Raw genomic sequence first — 17,832 nt, forward strand, 5'->3', positions numbered from 1 at the left:
AAGGGGCTTTAATGGCATCGGGGGTTTGTGTTATTATTTCATGGGTGTCAGGTGTCAGACAATTTCTACAACACCACACAACCATCATTCGGCTGATTTCCTGTCACTGCTTAACACATTGCACAACACTCCCTTGTAAGTTACACAATAATTAATACATTCCAATTTCAGGTTACGCTGCTTAGAATCACTAACATGAATTGTATACCTCGACGTATGTCTAGCTCTCCAGATACTATAGTGCAACTGCTGCAGATATTAAGCAAAAATACATTCACTGGCGGGCTATGTGAGTCACTTTAGCATGTACAAATAAACTTAAAGATGTGTTTTATCAGTTCAGAGTTTAAATAGTGGAACATTTTAGATGGATATACCTGTATCAGTGAAGAGAAATTCAGAATTTATTTTTCAAAATAATTACAAATGTGATATTTAGGATATTCAATGTAATTGTTTGTTACGTATGGACGAAGATAGTTGCTGTACAAACCAAATAAAAAATAAATCGTCCTAAAAGTAACTACTGTGTGAATAAGGATATATGCAGAAATCAAAGATTTCTATGTGCACAATCACATAACTAATGGCCATAGAAATGGGTTTGTTTAGTGGTATTACATTTCATGTGAAATAGGTCAATTTAGAGATTATACAGCAGAGGGACAGTCGAGTTTGTAGAGCTTGAGAGAGAAGTTTTTGCAGCAATTTATGTTAAGTGACATGTTTAGTTTCACCATTGCATGTGTATCTTTGGTGTCTTATCAGCTCATCAATCAAAATCAATCTCACCACAGTGCTGATATGACATGAATATATTCCAGGTTTGTGCCTATTCAGTAGTTTCCTTAGTTCACGATGGAGTGTCTCAACAAAAAGGCAAAACATTATCAGAGTCAGAGAATTTCAGATATTGTATTTTAACTGGCTTCTATGATGATGAGTAAATGTACTGTTGTTCAACCACATGCCAAAGTTAGTGCACATTATGATAGATTTTGTGGCTGTGATGTGATACTCAAGCCTTACCCCTTTTACACACACTTTCCATTTACAACTGCTGTCTCAAGAAAGCACATCTTCCCCTACCAGTGACATGAGTGATAGCGATCAGTGTGAAAACTGACTGAAACCTCCCTCTCTCAGTCTTGATTAAAAACAGACTGAGAGCTTCAGAGCAGCATGACTTCAGTGAGACCTCTCAGGACTGACGCGATGTCTGGACCGTCTGGTGTGATGGAATGCCGCTTTCCACCGAGGCTGCTGATCACATTTCTGCTCATATCTACTAACACTGCCTGTCTCTACGGACATCTTACCACAGGTTAAGTATTTGCCAGTACGGTCTATTTTTAAAAATGTGATTTTCCGTCTATCCACAGAAAAAAATCTAAAATCCTCATCAAGATTGTTTGGATTGTCCCTCATCTGTACATTGCTTGGGAAAAAAGCCAAATGAATAACTGTAAAAATGTAACACACAAAAAGTTAGCGAGACTAATTAGCTCAGAGGGTTTTGTTAACCATTTAACTGACTCTGATGAGGACCTCAGCTATAGTCAATATGACCTTTGACCTTCTGGAAAAAGTCTGCTATGTTTTCTTATTTTAAAGTGAAGTGCCTACTACCTTATTATTATTAATGTTTTTTATACTAATAGATAGAGCTGAAGAGTTGGTGGCTTATTGTAAAGTGTAAAAACATGTACAAGGAACAAGGTTGTTGTCATTATACAGCACAAGGCTGCATAACAAAACAAAAATTGTAGTTCCTTCATGCTACACACGCAACATATAATTAAGTATAGGCCTACATTAAAATATGGTAACATAAAATAAAATAAAACAAAACAATATATAGTTATTTATATATATACACACGTATACACCCTGAACATTCCACGATGCATTTTTTAAATTTGCATCGTGTAATGTAAACAGCAGCAACTAGATGCTAATATGAAAGTTTCATCTTCACAATAAACAGTCTGACATTTGGGAAACAGAGTCCATCTTGACTGCGTTTGTGCCCCAAGCGTCATCGAATTAAAAGACCACTTCCTCTCACCTTGCCAGAGTCTTGTGATGTCAGTATTGTCATATCTTTAGATGCTGGTGAGTCAATAAATGTATTTATTTTTGTCATTTTACAATTAAAGTATAGGTTCCCATTTTTAAAAGTCTATCCTAAAACAAATCTCACAAGCCCATATTTATAATGAAAGCATTATTGGTCACTGTAATTACTCCTCATGTCCCTACTGGCCTCAAAGAGATCCTCTCTAAAATACAAATACTTATACCAAAATAATTTACCAACCAAAGCGATTCTTAACTTAAATCAGCCCTCACAACCCAACAAACCCAAAATTAAAGCATTAATAAAAAAAAATTTTGTCCTAAGTAAGAACAATTTATAAGTCTTATGGAGCAATTCGCCATATTTTAAAGAGGTCTGATAAGTAGTGCAATGAAAGTCAGAGGTTAGAGGTCACATCAGGGTTAAAGTTATAAAGTGACACTTTGGTAAAAACTCTCATTTGACTCCTGATACTCCAAATAAAACATTGTCTGTACATTTTTTAAGGTGTGGACCCCATTCTTCATTGTGTAAACGATTACCTGTTCACCATCAACTGCTCCCTGAGCGTTGCAGGGAACACCTCAGACAGCAACAGCTCCTATTGGCTCACTTTCATTAAAACAACAGAAAAGTGAGGCCCTTTTTTTTACTTGCACATATTGGATTACCTTAAATGTGATGATGATGTTTTGTCTCGTTACTGCCTTGTGCAGAAAGAAGTTTGTGTGTATGCTGACAAACACCAACGGGGATTACTTCTGTTCTGTCAAAACATCCGAGTCAATGCCTGATGACTACGCAGTGACCTTTGACGATACAGTTACCTTTGAAATCTCGCTTTGCCACAACAAGAGTAATGGGTCTGAAAGCTGTGAGTGTCTGGATAAAGAATACATGCCTCATTCTAACAGTAAGGGAACATATTGGTCTGTTCTCGTGACCAGACACAAGAACATGTATTCATATTTATTCAGAATCAATCCACGTCTGCCTTTTTAATTAAACCTGCCTTTGGTGTATGTTTGTCTTCAGTAAAACCAAACGCTCCGTGCTGCCTCACCATTAGCCACAACTCAAATCAACACCACTTCACCTGGAAAAGCACCTATGAGGACTACACTTTTTTCAGCGATCTGATCAGTGACCTGAAGTATCAGCTGCATTACTACAAAAGAGGAGACAAACATAACGTAAGATTCAGTTATGAACAAGCAAGAATGGGCACGTCTTTCTTGGTGTGAATCAGAGAAACAGTTTTTGCCATTTAGAGGCAGTTCGCATCCACTGGCTAATCAATCATTGATCAATGGATTAATCTATAACATGGAAATTGATGTATTAAAGGTTAAACCAGATATTTACAATTGAATCATTTAAAGGTGAGTGAAAACACAGCAGTAATCAACAATACAAAAATGAGTTTTGGAATCAATTACTGGTGCATTTTGGTCTGATTTGATTTTTGACGATGTTCCAGGGGTATGATCCAAACTGTTGTCAATAATTTCACAGGCTCATTTTTCTTTTCACTGGGTTTCTTCCCATGACAGCTCTGCTCTGAGCTGCCAAGATAACTTTTTTAAATGAGAAATTACGTCAGCGACTTCATCAGTGGTCAGCTCAGTGTGGCCACTGTCTGTGGGTGACGCTGTGACTTTATTTGGGCCATAAGTCTTTTCCACCGCAGATATTTTGACTTGTCATGGCAAGAAAAGTTCACATTGAACTGAGAACACAGTGATGGCGCTATTCCACTCTACTGTCCCAGTAAGCATGGCTGGATTAACCTGTTATGGGGGTTAACTTTTGCTGTTGTGCCCCTACTGAACACGCTCTTAGTTTCTTATAATATACTAATAAAATGCTCCTAAAACTAGATTTTGACACAAGACCCCTCTACAAAACAGCGACTCAAGATTAAGTAATAATGCAGCACTGGAGGTGATTGATGTTGTACTGAAATAATACAATTTCTTGAAGACAAAAAACCCCCACATTTAATCAAATGACCAAAAGGGCTCCTGAGCCAGGCAAAACACCAGTGCTGAACCTGCCACAGCTGACTGAAATTAAGCTGTTATTGGTTTCACCCGCACTTTTCCTTCTGTGATGATATCAAAAATATTTGCAGTTAAAAAAGTTTCGCTAGGATTTGTACCTTTGTGGAAAAGACTGACTGCCCTTTACATCCCATCTCTGAGGACAGTCCAAGTTAAAAATGGTAATAGATAAAGCAATTGAGATTCTAATCATCAGTATCTTTTAAAGTTAACATTAAAAAATATTTACCACACATTCTTTTTAACAATTTGTTTTAATAATTTTTTTTTTAGCAAATTGTTGATTTCATCTATTGCTCTGCTCCTATATCTGCACTTTTCTTGTGTAACTGTGAATAACTGTCCTGTCATATTACAGTATCTGTTAACTATTAAATTGATTTGTTTGAGCACAAATAGGCATCCATACGGGATATTTCTCTCCATTACATACTGCCACTACTCTAATCTCTTTATTTCAGGTGGTATCACATGATATTAACACCGAAAGTACGAATTATTCTGTGGATGATTATGAATTTGTGCCAGACACGGAGTACGCTGCCAGAGTGCGGTCCAGTCCTAATGAGGCCTTTTACATGGGAGAGTGGAGTGACTGGTCCTCAGAGGTTCACTGGAAGACGGAGTCAGCAGAGAATGGTGAGTCTCTCCCCCCGACAGACAGCTGATCTAAGATTAATCAAGAGGATCTTCATCTTAAAGGCAACTTGTTAAGAAAGCAGCTACTGTAAATCAATTTCTTTCATGTGTATTCCAACTTTTGAAATCCCCCCCTTTGTGTCTAGGATTACACTTTTTAAAATATTTTCTACTGTATGTTGGTCTATACAGATCTCCAGCCACACACATTTGTTTCTGGACTGGGTAAGGTGTTCATAGCCTTATGTGTGATGGTGCCATTTGTCTTACTTCTATGCTATGCTCCGGTTAAAAAGTAAGGTTCTCCTCCAGGTTGATGCCATACCACAATATATCAAATGGCTTTTCCTACAACTAATATACACTAAATAGTATCTTTATATTCCTCACACTTACAGGTGGAGGCAAAGTGCCTTCATCCCAACTCCAGCACCCTATTTCCACACCCTGTACAGTGACTGCCAGGGAGATTTCAAGGTAAATTTAGCTCAACACAGAAATACTCACCATTATCTCATGAGAATGTCCCTGAACACGACTGTGATTACAGAGCTGGGTGGTTACACAAGAAAACACAGCAGACATGATGAAAGCAGAGGAAACTCTCCAAATTGACACGCTAGCTGAGTGTGCAGATCTCCAGGAGGAAGCGTGTCCCCACTTCCACCACCACTTAATGGAGGCCAGCACGTACTGCAATATAGCAAGCCCAGGCTGTTCTACTTCTCTCCTGGGCATCCCATACGCTGTGAGCACCATGGCTCCACTGCCAGATTCAGAGGGCTCGGGCATGAGTCTGACCTTCAGCTCACAGCCAGGGAGCCCAGCTGAAGGAGACTCAGGGTGTTGGCTCTGCAGCCATACGTCCCTGGAGAAGGACCCTCCCTGGTCCTGCAAGGAATACTGCACACTGAGTACCTTCCAGCAGACTAGTCCAGTCAAAGCAGAGCACCATGGGAGCTCTTCAAAATCCTGCCCAACAGGGATCATCAGAGTGGACGCCATCACTGAAGCATAAGCTGATGTGTTTTTCTGTAGCAACTAGACAGTAAAGTAGTGTGAAGCTTAACTTTAAATAACATTGAGCCTAAAATTTCAACTGCACAATATAATATTCTAAATAATTACTTCAAGCTAAAAATAACTATAGTACACTTCACTTTTCCTTCACATTATGTTATATAGGGAACACATTTGTAAAATGTTTCCAGCACATTATGTATAATGTTGATTATATAAAATACTAATTGCACAAGCTTTTGCTTGCACCAAGTCAGTAAATTGTGTAGAGGAACTGTAAACAAAACAGTTCTTACAGACCTTTGACTTTTAATGATTGAATAGTTTGCTTTGTTTCTGAACCTTTAGAGGCCAAGTTTAATTTTGTGTATATTTTAATCTCTTAATAAAGAAAATGCAAACATTTTTGTAGAAAGTTTTATTTACGCCAACACATACATGAACAAAGCACCATATAACCTTAAAGTCTGATACAGAAGTAAGCCTACCTGCCTCAGTCATCATGGCCATTTTTATTTATTCCATAGCAAACACTTTGAATAACAAAAAGACAGCCAAGGCAGCATATTCTATCATATATTACAGCATGCTGAATAGAAAACCTGGGAAAGAATTAAACAGAGCCATCTAGAGACACTAGTGAGATACAACAGTATAAAAGTGCCATTCATTATACAGCAGTTGAAATACTGACAATGAAATAAGCTATTTTTACATTAAATTTATGGAACATAAGGGGGAAACATAAAAGGACTCGACCCTGTGAAATAGCAAAATAAAAACAAAGACATTTTCTTCCTTGAACATTGATGACAGTCAGCTGCATGGAGTTGATGAAACTGGTACCGAGCTGTGTCCCTTGCACCACATAAGACAATAAATGTTTAAAAAGAAATGACCAGGGTGCTGAAGCACCCATCCCCTCCCAGCATTATGCGCCAACTGGCAATTAAGAAAAAATGATAGGTCAAAGGAGAACGGATGGCACAGAATGTGTGGAGTTTAAATAGAAGTCTTTAAGCAAGTCCTGATGTGAGAGGAGCACATTCATTGAGAGACTGAGCGGGGAGGTGATTCTTGTTAAACCCATTCCTTCTGCTGCAGCGGAGCAAGTCTTCGCCCTTACGAGGGGGAGAATTTTTTGGCTTGTGCTCGAACTCTTTTTTCATATTCTACTCTGTTTTGGCTGGAAAGGGGTTGAAAAATATCAGTTATCATGATGCTCTGATCTCGTATCAGAAACAAGAGGCATTTCCAAACCATTAAAAATTTTGACCAACATGACAGAAGCAGAAAATGCAGGAATCCTTGAGATCTCTTCTGTCAGTTTTATTTTTCCAGGTTGTCAAGCTGGACACCTATTTTAGACAGGTTTTTAACGAAGCCCCCTGAAAAACACTTGTACACAAATTATCTTGTACGCACAAGTTCAAATCAATATCTCCAGGATTCAGAGACATCCATAGGTTTTTAGATGTGAAGCAAACAAAAACCCAGGCTGGAGAACTTGCTGCCCACTTTTTTGTTAAAATGTGGATAAAATAAGCTGCAAAACATTTTGTATTGATTCCAGTAAAAACATATCCAGACGTCCAGTGAGTGCGTGCACACATACACACACAAAAATGAGGATCCTCAAAGTTAAATGTAAGACTTTTTAATACCACCTAGGTTGGAATTTAATACCAACTTCACTGCCGTTTAATGGAAAATCTGTATTAATTTTAAGCCTGAGAAAATTTATCAAGTTACATGAATTTAATAAAACATTTTATTATAATACATTCATATTTAACTCACTATAGCTTGGGGTGTGTTTGTACTTTGCTAAGATAAAATAAATCAAGGACGTCACTTTGTGTTGAAAAGTGGTGGGGACATAAGGGTTCAGATTAGGGGTGTGACGATACACTTAGCTCAAATGCATGATTCACAATATTGGGTTCATGAGAACAAGACAAGATGACATTTTAACACCATTTGATGAAATATTCAATGATGAAATATATTTAAATGGGGGGTCCCCTAGAAAATTTTGAGTACTAAACAATTTCCTGCATTCTGGAGACATTGTCTAAACCAATTTATGGTAGAATTGTCTTTATTTAAATAAAGTGATTCAGATTTATTTAGCTTAGACTTTTTTGAACAATGCACATTTGTTTCTTTTATCTTTAAATTGCATTGCATGTTTTCTTATTGTGCAAATAGACCTTTCTCAAAGTATTCATTTGTGTTTTTTAACATTTGTTGTTTCAAGCCATTTTTCAGAACATATTTAACAAATGCTTTAAAAACAGTGATGGAGACATGTCCCCAGTATCCACAGTGCAAATGACAACTATGAAATGAATACAATATTTGTGCACCAAGAACTATTAAGGGGTGAAATCAAAAATACAAATAAATTGTGTGGTATGAGTTGTTGCAATTAGTTACAACATGGCTAGATAAGGTAATGTGATGTAATATAATATGCCAATTGTTTCAGTGATTATTCATCATGTTCTGTTTTTCTAAAGCATCTAAAGGCTGCTTGAAATATAGTATTGGCTTGAAAGCAGCGGGGATAAGGAGTTGGGCTCCGGTTTGTTTTTCCCTCGTTCCCGGGATCGGCGCATCTGGGTGATGCAAGTTTAATGTGCGTTAGTTTGATGTTTCCATTCTCATAACATTAGCCTACAACAGCGGATCAACGCCGACACACAGACATGACCTCGTCTCATGCACACCTGTCTCTCCATTGCAGTCATTACTGCTCGCACGCCGATCAGCTTGTTGTGCCAACCTCAGCGCCACTGCCCTCAGCCTCGCCCGCCAACTTGTTCGTATCTCTGGCTTTCTGAATTTCAGACACTTGCCCATTCTGAGTCGTCGAGCTAACGTTAACACGTCAGACACGTTTTCTTTTCTAACAACTGACAACAACAACTTCCCGCAGAGCTGAATGCCAAAGCTGTTGCACCGCGAACACTTCAGTCCAGAGCCTAAAGCTAAACACTGACGTAAACAGTAACGTTACCTGTACTGCCGTAACAGAGTCACACCAAGCGGAGTATATTATAAAGTCGTACACACGCGAAGTATTCATTTATGACGTTACGGCATTAATTAAATCCTACGAAAGGACAAGAAAAAATTTAAGACCTTGGTAAATGAAATTTAAGACTTTTAAGGCCTTATTTTTAGAATATAAAATTTAAGACTTTAAAAGACCCTGCAGATCTGCAAGTTTAAGAAAATCTAAGTTTGAACCATACTTTAGCCACAGTGCAATAAAGTCAAAGCATGCAAAAAAGTCCAGGACACCCCCCCGGTATAACTTCTACCTCAAGTTTTGAAGTGCTGCTTTAACTTTACATGGTCTCTCTCCAGACATGCACAATAACCACCATTTCATTTGGGTTGAGCTGAATTACTTTTAAACAACAATATTGATGCATTATCCAAGAGAACAACAAAACGTCCTCCATTACTATTGTATTACCACTGTGCTGTAAGATGTTTGTAGTTTTTCAGGGCAGTTTTATAACTCAGTTTGAACCTAGAAACACATTTCAGTAATCAGTAACTGACTTCTCGTATCCTTTACTTCTTACAGACACGCACAGCACGTCCAGTAATTTTACATTTCAGTGTCATGTTTGAAATCCAAAGTCACTCACCAGTAGATTGTGTAAGCCTCTGCTTGGGCTGGATCCTGGATATTTGGTTCATTTAGGAGTTCCTGGATACCTAATAAGATCTGTAGGATAAATGAACCGGTGAGACAAAATCGATTTTAAAAATCAGCAATTAATCTGTTTTGCATTTCTTTACATTGCTGCTTATAATGTGCGTTTGTCGCAAAAGTTCTAGGCCAGTTGCTTGCGGCCCGTTGATTCTGATTAGCTGACCAAATTCTAAATAAAAATTGTATAATTTTTAAAGGCACATATCTGTCTTCGTTCTAAGTTTTAAATACCTTTGACAAGGTAGCTGAAACAGCTGTTTAAATTTAAACGTAATGTATGCTTGGCAACGCAAACCTGCTTTATTGTGATGGCCGGTCTCCAGTCCTTGTCCTCCTCTAGAATAGATAGGCATACTGTGCCTGATGGATACACATTTGGATGAAAGAGTGGAGGCTCAAATTTACCTGAAAAACACACATAAGTGCCCTTATGTTTTGGATCCATTACAAATGTCACACAAGATGAACAAATATCACTAGGCCTTTTCAGAGTAAACACTGACTGAACTGTTCCACTAAAAGGCAGCAGCTCCTGTTGTTCACACAGGCAATGGCTTAAAGTTATTTAAATCTGACATTCAGACAACTCCTCCCCTGTTACAGGATATTAGAAACATTGTTCCCACAGAGCCCTAATGTTGGTAAAGTAATTATTTGGTTTACAGAAGGGGTACACAACAGTATCAAAAACACTGTTTTGAGCGGACAACAGCCACGGCTGTATCAGCTCTAAAACCATTCAATACTCATTACTAGCAAATGCTGTACAATGAACAGTAAAGGATGCATGTGTGAAAGCACCTACTGGTCGAGTCTGAAGTAGTGAGACTTTACATCAGCTTCAACAACCGCAGCAGTGTTTTAGGCTTGTGCCAGTTTGAGATCAAGGCCAGTATCAAGCTTCTTAAGTGCTGAGAATTCATGACATTTACTCCTACTTTCAAACTTAAGTATAAAAGCAAGTTATCAAATTTCTTAAAGCTAAGAATCACTCTTACTCTCCCAGTTATTTAGGACAGCCCGAGGTGTCTCTCAAGTGGTTAGGAATTGCCAGCAGGGGCTTGTCTTTCAAGAGAGGAAAAATGTTTCTGAATTATTTGATGACATGCTCCAAACACTGTCACGCGTTTCATCGACTTCCCAACAACACCCTGCGTAATCCAACAGACGCAAACACAATGCTTGAAAACGGCCAGCTTTCCAGGAGTAGTAGGCGCAATTATTGGCACTCATATAAAGATAAAAAAATCAATGTATTCTCTTAAACAAAAAAATATTGTTAAATGTGTGTTGAATCTAAACGCCTTTTCGGAATTTCACCATTCAATGTGAACTTATCTGAGAATTTTCTTAATTAAGGAAATCTGTGATTGGTCCTTGCCTACATCGTCATCCAAAATCCCATTTGTGGCACAGCAAGTTGTCGTAAATCAGCTCTAAGACTGACACTTAGAATTTAGACCTACACTTCTCCCAAGAATTTTTTACTCTTAAGTCAGCTCTTCGCAGTGTTCTTAAGAGTAATTCTGAGAAGCTTGATAAATACGGGCCCTGATCATAAATCAATTGAAGGGATGAGCGACAATTTTTCCTGCACCGATATTAATCTGACCATCAGAACTAAGATATTCTGATGCGATTAGGGCCGCAGCTAATGATGGTTTTAGTAATCGAGTATTCTACAGATAATTTAAGAAGTACTTTTGCTTGACGGCGGCACTGCCACACCCCGCGCACTCCTCCTGTGACGTTACAACCCAAACTCACGGCCCAACCAGGCGGAGAACAACATGCGCACGTGTGTCCATTTACAGCTGAGGATTGCGGCTTACTTTTGACAGCCTTCAACTCTACAATCAATCATGATTTCAGTGAAATATAAGTTGCTGTTACTGTTACCTTGTTTGTGGTCTGCTCCGGGAACTTGATGCTAAACCGGGTGCTTTCTGATCAGATGCCATCGTGCGGTTGCGGTAGGCTACATAAATTTCGTTTACGGGGGACGGACTGTAAAATTACAGGAGAGTTGTTTTCTGTTAGCTTGAAATAATCCCATACTTTTGTCCCTCACCATTTTCTCTCTTCCTCCACTTTGCGAACAGCAGCATCATAATCACATGGTGTTTGCTTAATCACAGCATTAGCGCGATATGCAACAGTAAGAAATGTCTGTGCAAAACAGAGCACTATATAATTACATGGATTAAACTAAGCATTGATGCAAAGAATGTGTCGATGGTTTTAGTAATCAAATTAATCGATGAATCGTTTCAGCCATAGATGTGATTTTCCATGTATCTGACACCCTGCATCGTTCTCCAAAGTGTTAAGAGTAGCGTAGCTCCTTTATGCCTAGTGCGGACTAGGCAATTCTCACTGTCGGCAGATTGCTGTGCTGTTTATACTACTTGATGGATTGGCGACAGGGGGTCACACACACACACACACAAGAGCCGACAACAGCAGGGCACCAGACGAATAGTCTTCAAACCACATTTTTTCAAGAAAACACATGTGAGAGGAGCAGACAATATGGTTATCAGTAAGTTGTCAATCTGGCAGTAAACGTAGAGTATAGGTAACCCCCTTTACACCTGGCATTTAAATACAGTTTTGATGACTGGATTGAAATTTGAAGGTGCTTGACCTCATGAAAGTACAGGAGTAAATGCAAAAGACGCATTGTGGATGGATTGTGATCCGATCAGCCAAACCACCTCTGGAGGTGGTCAGGGACGCACTGTTAGCACAGGTGTAAACGCAATTGCATTGTCAATTCACATACAACAACTACATGGGTGGAAATGTGTACCAGTCACAGTCTCCTGCACATAAAATCCAAAGTTTGATGGTGCATACAGGGAGTGTGTCCATACTGCATTGTGCTCATGAACTCACACACTGTTAAACGTATATAAACTACTAAAATAATTACACATTATGAAGAAAGGTGATGCAAGGAAACAATGCCAGGTGGAACTCAAGTTTCACTCCCAGGTGAACAGAGTAATCTATAATCCATTGAAGAAAAAAAAAAAAAAAAATCATAGTGGAAAGCCAGCTCAGAAAATTAAAATGCAGTCTATAATTATGTGTTGTGAAGTTTGGATGTTTGAGCTGGAGAGAGTGGATCTTGATCGACAACGGAGACACATTGATACCAGGTGTAAATGTAATCAGGTTAAAAATAATAGCTAGATACAGGATTGCTGCACCTTTTTAAAAGGTCAAATTCAGTGCTTTCAACTTTCCGGCCGAGCTGTTACATTGGCGCACCGCTAAAGAAGAGAGGTAAACATGGATAATCAGTAATTACGGTGAATAAAAAAAAAAAAAACACTTTAGAAAGTTATCATAGTCTATATAAGACTTTCTAAGGAGCCGCAGAAGCTCTGAGATACAATCTGGAAACGAGACACATTTTAATCCCAGTAGAGTAGAGGGGGTCAGTTTGTCAGTTAATAAATGCTGCAGCTTTAAGACTGAGAAGTGAAGGGGGTTAGCCCAACTCAACTTGAGCCCAAGGAGGAAAACAAACATCTCCCCTGGTGCTTCCCGACTATGGTCTGGACCTTAGAAGGAAAGGCTAACAATATGCCTGCCCACCAAAACTTTGCTCTGGGCTCCATAGTAGTTAGTGTTAGATATGATTTGGATTGTGATATTAGAGATAACGTTAAACAGGACATAATTCTGTGAAACTGTCGCACTAAGCACAGACACAGACTTTAACCCTTTGAAAACAGACTTCCCACAGATTATTTGCTTAGTCCTTTAAAAAAAAAAAAAAAAACAATTTAAAATAAAAACTATAATAATAGCTAGAGCATTCATTATTTTTGCAGCGAAAAGCTTAGGCGCTTCTCTTTCAGGTCATCACATTGTACGCTTGTGTCGTCGTCATTATGTTACATTACATGCATTGCCAGACGCAGTGATGCGCAGTTGCGCTACAGGATTGCCCCAACTGACCGTGGGGAATCGTGGTTTGAATGATTCGGTTTAAATCAATGTAAAATAAGCAGCAGCATGCTAAGCCTTCTGTCATTTGGGTCATCACGGTTTACTTGCGATAACTTCATTATGATGAAACATCGCAGGACATGAGGATTAAAGAATCCGTAGTTTATCTTAGCATAGTTTTGGAGCGTATTTTGGAGCACGTTGGTCTTGATGGCGAGGAAAAGGTACTCAGCCAATGAGATTTGGGGCATTTTGTTCACAGGTGATGATGAAGAAGCAGCTGTTTCCTCCGTTCCCAACTCCTCCTTCAGTGAGGATGAAGAGCATTTTGTTGAATATAGAAATATTTTGTTCCTGTTTCTACATTTAGAAATTTTTTGGATCAATATGGTTTCTTTATTATACAATTTAAATACTTTTATCAATTATAATTTACCGACTTGGAAAACCTTTCATCATAGGTTGTAGAGATTTTAGAAGAGACTTGAAGATACTCAAAGAAATTACATCATATACCAATATAGGCACTGCCGGACCATTTCTATTGCAGGTTTCAAAGGGTTAAAAGGGTCCTTCACTGTCACACATTTTTTACTTTGCTTTCTGATTTTAGACTGTGTAATATCCTTAGGCTCATAGTTGGCATCTGGGCAAAAACCAAAATATTTCCAAATACAAGCCATTATGTTTATCTTTGACCAAGTCATCCATGCTGGCATATCACTGGCGTGCTGTAACATAACTCTCTCTACCCCCTAGTGATTAAACTGACCATTGGCGATCTCGAGTTACCATTATTTAACGATATGAAAATAGAAACAAATCGCCCAACCCTAAAGTGTTTCACTAACCCTAAAGTCACTAACAAGTCTTAAAATATATGTGGGGGAAAGAAATCTGTATTTGGTACTGCAGTGAAGGAGACACGGGTTATCAGATCGATGACAACAAAGATGTTAAGCAGGTCCAACACGGCTCAGCTTTAGTAAGAACGCTACAACATGGGGTTTCTATTTCAACTAGTTAGCCCTTCGCTATAAATTATGATCTTCGTTACAACAAAACTTAGCTGTCAAAAAAGCCAGACTGTTACTCTTGCTACTGTTAGGAAATAATTTACACCTGCTAATGCAAAATGCCCTCAAAGGAAGACATGTGCTTTGGTGTGCAGCTGGCTTTACACTCCATCTACTGACTGAATAGCGCGGCGTGTGTAGTAATCACAACAACAGAAGTGTTCACACTGAATACAGGTCAGACACAGTAACTCACATTTTGGTGGTGAAGAAGGATAGTCATCCTTGAACAACATGCGCAGTTTAAACAGGCCTCCTTCCCACGGAGTCTGGGGAGACACAACCGTTACATTAGCTTTTGAACAGAAAGTCAAAGTCACCCAAGTTCCCACCAAAAACAAAAAAAAAAAATCATTCAGTTTAAATTAATTTTAAAAGATGTATCAAGGCCCACTCTTCTATCCGTAGCTAAGAATTAACAGGTGGACTTTGACACCTGGAAATGTGAATCAGTACCTGGTATTTACTACCTGTGCAAGCACAAGAGGAAATTCAAGACAAAATCTCAGTAGTTGTATTGTGCAATACACCTTCTTTAAAACTACACAGGATCTTTTGCATCTGCTACATAAGTGTCATGGTCTTATAAAGCTCAACATGTTCTATTTAGCAGTTATTTCTATGTAAAAGCAAAGATGTCTTGTATGCAAACAGACTACGAAACACATTACCCCTTTCTTGCCAGGAATAGCACATTCCCAATTCATGAGATTCATGGTTCCATCTGGATTTTTTGTTGGTACAGCAACAAATCCCTAGTAAAATTGAAGACATTAAAAAGGAGAGTGCACACAGTTAAGACATCAATGTTTACTGGAGGACTTTGCTTTATATAATGAACGCTCAATAGACCCTCACAGTGAAGTCAGAACAGGTGCATCTCAAAAGACACTACTTACAAACGGATGGTCCTTTCGCCATGCCTTGCGCTCCTGGGCAAGCCGGCTCAATGCAATGCCTGACATGATTCGTGGACTCCTGCGATGAAGGACAACACCAAGTCAGTTCTATAAAAAAACATGTCTAACATCAGGTCTGACTTGGCAGCATGAGTTTAACAAAGCCCTAGACTTTGTGGATGTGGTCAATGCCTTGAAAACTTGAACTGACCTTGAATCACAGATTGTTTTCAGAACTGAAATGATTAGTCAAGTAAGTCACTTATAAAGCAAAGAAGTAAAGGAGGATGCAGGCTAGGGATTTGGAGCTTCTCTCTGCTCTGAATGATTTTCTCATTGGGTTTTGGACAGGTGGTCCATCAAAACAAACAAATGTCTTCATCATTATTTTCAGATGAAAAAGTCCAATTAATTTATAACAAAAATAATCGTTAGTTGCAGCCCTAATTGTTTTGGTCCATTCTTAGAGATCCTGTGGCTACACGATACAATATAGGCTCCTACATTATGTAAAGTGGTCCAAGTAGTAATATTACAGCATGACAATGTGCTTGTTTTCATGGTCTTATAGAATTTAGTCCTCTTAGTTTAGACATAGGGTTTTGTTATTTTTTACATGATTCTGTGATTCATGGTGGCAGAAAAACTCTTACCCTCTGTAATGTGATCTAAAAGTAGTATTATTACAGTATTAGAAGTTGAAAACCTGACATTATCCATGTAGTGAGATCCAGTTATCAGGTGCCCATGTAGCTTATACAGTATTCAAGATAACTTGATTTGGGACTTCCTACATACTTGTCGACCACACAATGTATGTAGGAACTTCTCTACATGAAGGTGTGTTAATCAGATAAATCACTATGATACAATTAAGGTTGAATATCAACTTCTCCACTTTAACTAGCGTGGCTTTTTACAGAGGTAGCTATAAGTTACAAGATGTTGCCAGTCTGCTTCAAAGCTAATTACGAGATATAATAAAGACTTCTAATTGCAATGGCTATCGTTAAAAGATCGCTATAGCAATTTGATTTGGAAGTAATGACAACGAGGCAAAGCAACACAACTGTTATTGGCAATAACTAGAAAGTTAACAGCCCAATAAGGTTACTAACTTTACAGCAGTGGAGTTGTAGGCTACTCTGTAAGCATATCAGTTAGGACGTAATGTGAACCACTTCTCATCAGTCGTAGAATAACTATTTAAAAAGTACCGTTTAGACCGACATGGCTTGTAACGTAACGCTAAGGGGGCTAGCCAAGTTAGCCGGTGGTGATACATGCCTACAAAAACGCTTCTTCTAACGTTACTCTTTCGGCTGCGTTTGTGTTAACCTTAAGGGCGTCAGAAAACGAAAACATTAACGTTTAATATGTTTCATGTTCGTTGGGCTTCACTGTAAACTTGCTGTCAACGCAAACGTCCACTAACTGACTATGAAAGCTAATATTATTTGATTAGCAAGCTAGCCGGTTAGCTTGATAAGCTAACTCATGTGCGCCAGAATCAGGCTATCTCTTAACAGGCGCTGGCGCTGATAGCGTCTGACACGGCCTGATGCAGCACAAAAATGCGCAATTGCACTTGATTTGGACACAATTTTGGATGAGAAAAGTGATCACTGTATTTACTTTAACGCTTATCAATATCTATTCTGGATGAGCAAACAGGGATGTGAAATATTCAAAAGGAATAAGCCATTTCACAACCTATTAAAGAATAGGGACAAAGAACGCCAGAGCTAAAAAGGCGCACATTTGTGCATGACCAAACTAGCGAAAATGGCGCAAACTGAAGCGGGTAAAATATCATAATACACGACAAAATGTACATGTTCCTTTATCAATGTATGCTCCTACCTTTCAGTATGGCTGCACTGGCTCTTGTAATTAAGCGAAATGTATTAATCGTGCTCAAATCCCGTTAAACCTTGCAAAGTTTCCCTCCTGAAAAGCCACCCGCTCCGACTCAAGACAGACACAGAACAGCGAAGCGAAACAGTCATCCGTCGTTTACTTCCGTCTTTGCTTAAATACTCCTAGGAAGATCAGTCTGCGCGTTTATCTTGGAACGTTTGCGTCTTTTTAACTGTCAACGATTTTATCCGGTTATTTGTTCCATTTTTATTCCCAGTTATTCCATTTAATCTGAGCAACAAAGTTTATGCTGATAGCACACAGTGAATCGTAAGGACCTTTAACTTGTTGGTGAACCTCATCTTTGCGGGTGTTACTCTTTGCTCATGTGCCCTGCCGCTGTCTAATATTACATGTTCAGAAAATAAAACAAGCAAATCTCTCTCTTTAAAATGTGCGAGACGCATCATGTTTTGTTATTAAAATGATCTACCATCTG

The 17,832-nt window shown here is 38.7% G+C and overlaps 2 protein-coding genes across 5 annotated transcripts; one reads left to right on the forward strand and one right to left on the reverse strand.

Annotated features, from left to right (window-relative positions):
• The first annotated feature begins 1,201 nt into the window (after positions 1–1,201).
• On the forward strand, positions 1,202–6,207 carry LOC123982904 (interleukin-21 receptor). 3 transcript variants are annotated; one of them, XM_046068862.1, is made up of 8 exons: positions 1,202–1,324; positions 2,588–2,714; positions 2,797–2,993; positions 3,116–3,273; positions 4,605–4,782; positions 4,975–5,077; positions 5,181–5,259; positions 5,333–6,207. In XM_046068862.1, the coding sequence occupies exons 1-8, from the start codon at positions 1,216–1,218 to the stop codon at positions 5,798–5,800; spliced, it is 1,419 nt and encodes a 472-aa protein (XP_045924818.1). In that variant the 5' UTR covers positions 1,202–1,215; the 3' UTR covers positions 5,801–6,207. The 3 variants fall into 3 exon arrangements, with proteins under 3 accessions (XP_045924818.1, XP_045924819.1, XP_045924820.1); XM_046068863.1 differs by having other exon boundaries at positions 2,797–2,954; XM_046068864.1 differs by lacking the exon at positions 1,202–1,324 and adding an exon at positions 1,919–2,115.
• ube2ib (ubiquitin-conjugating enzyme E2Ib) lies at positions 6,206–17,494 on the reverse strand. Of its 2 annotated transcripts, none has more exons than XM_046068865.1 (7): positions 17,337–17,494; positions 15,474–15,552; positions 15,246–15,329; positions 14,771–14,843; positions 9,831–9,940; positions 9,468–9,547; positions 6,206–6,988 (listed from the first exon to the last, which is right to left on the reverse strand). In XM_046068865.1, the coding sequence occupies exons 2-7, from the start codon at positions 15,537–15,539 to the stop codon at positions 6,925–6,927; spliced, it is 477 nt and encodes a 158-aa protein (XP_045924821.1). In that variant the 5' UTR covers positions 15,540–15,552; positions 17,337–17,494; the 3' UTR covers positions 6,206–6,924. The 2 variants fall into 2 exon arrangements, with proteins under 2 accessions (XP_045924821.1, XP_045924822.1); XM_046068866.1 differs by having other exon boundaries at positions 15,474–15,581.
• Between the last annotated feature and the right edge of the window lie 338 nt (positions 17,495–17,832).

This window comes from Micropterus dolomieu, linkage group LG14, assembly GCF_021292245.1.
Source record: "Micropterus dolomieu isolate WLL.071019.BEF.003 ecotype Adirondacks linkage group LG14, ASM2129224v1, whole genome shotgun sequence".
NCBI lineage: Eukaryota > Metazoa > Chordata > Actinopteri > Centrarchiformes > Centrarchidae > Micropterus > Micropterus dolomieu.

Coding starts and splice junctions, on each gene's coding strand:
- LOC123982904 (XM_046068862.1), top strand. CDS start 1,216: ATGTCTGGACCGTCTGGTGTGATGGAATGCCGCTTTCCACCGAGGCTG. Junction 2,994..3,115: donor ATACATGCCTCATTCTAACA/GTAAGGGAACAT, acceptor GTTTGTCTTCAG/TAAAACCAAACGCTCCGTGC. Junction 5,078..5,180: donor TGCTATGCTCCGGTTAAAAA/GTAAGGTTCTCC, acceptor TCACACTTACAG/GTGGAGGCAAAGTGCCTTCA.
- ube2ib (XM_046068865.1), bottom strand. CDS start 15,539: ATGTCAGGCATTGCATTGAGCCGGCTTGCCCAGGAGCGCAAGGCATGG. Junction 15,330..15,473: donor GGCGAAAGGACCATCCGTTT/GTAAGTAGTGTC, acceptor CAATTTTACTAG/GGATTTGTTGCTGTACCAAC. Junction 9,941..14,770: donor TCCTTCTTCACCACCAAAAT/GTGAGTTACTGT, acceptor TGTGTTTTTCAG/GTAAATTTGAGCCTCCACTC.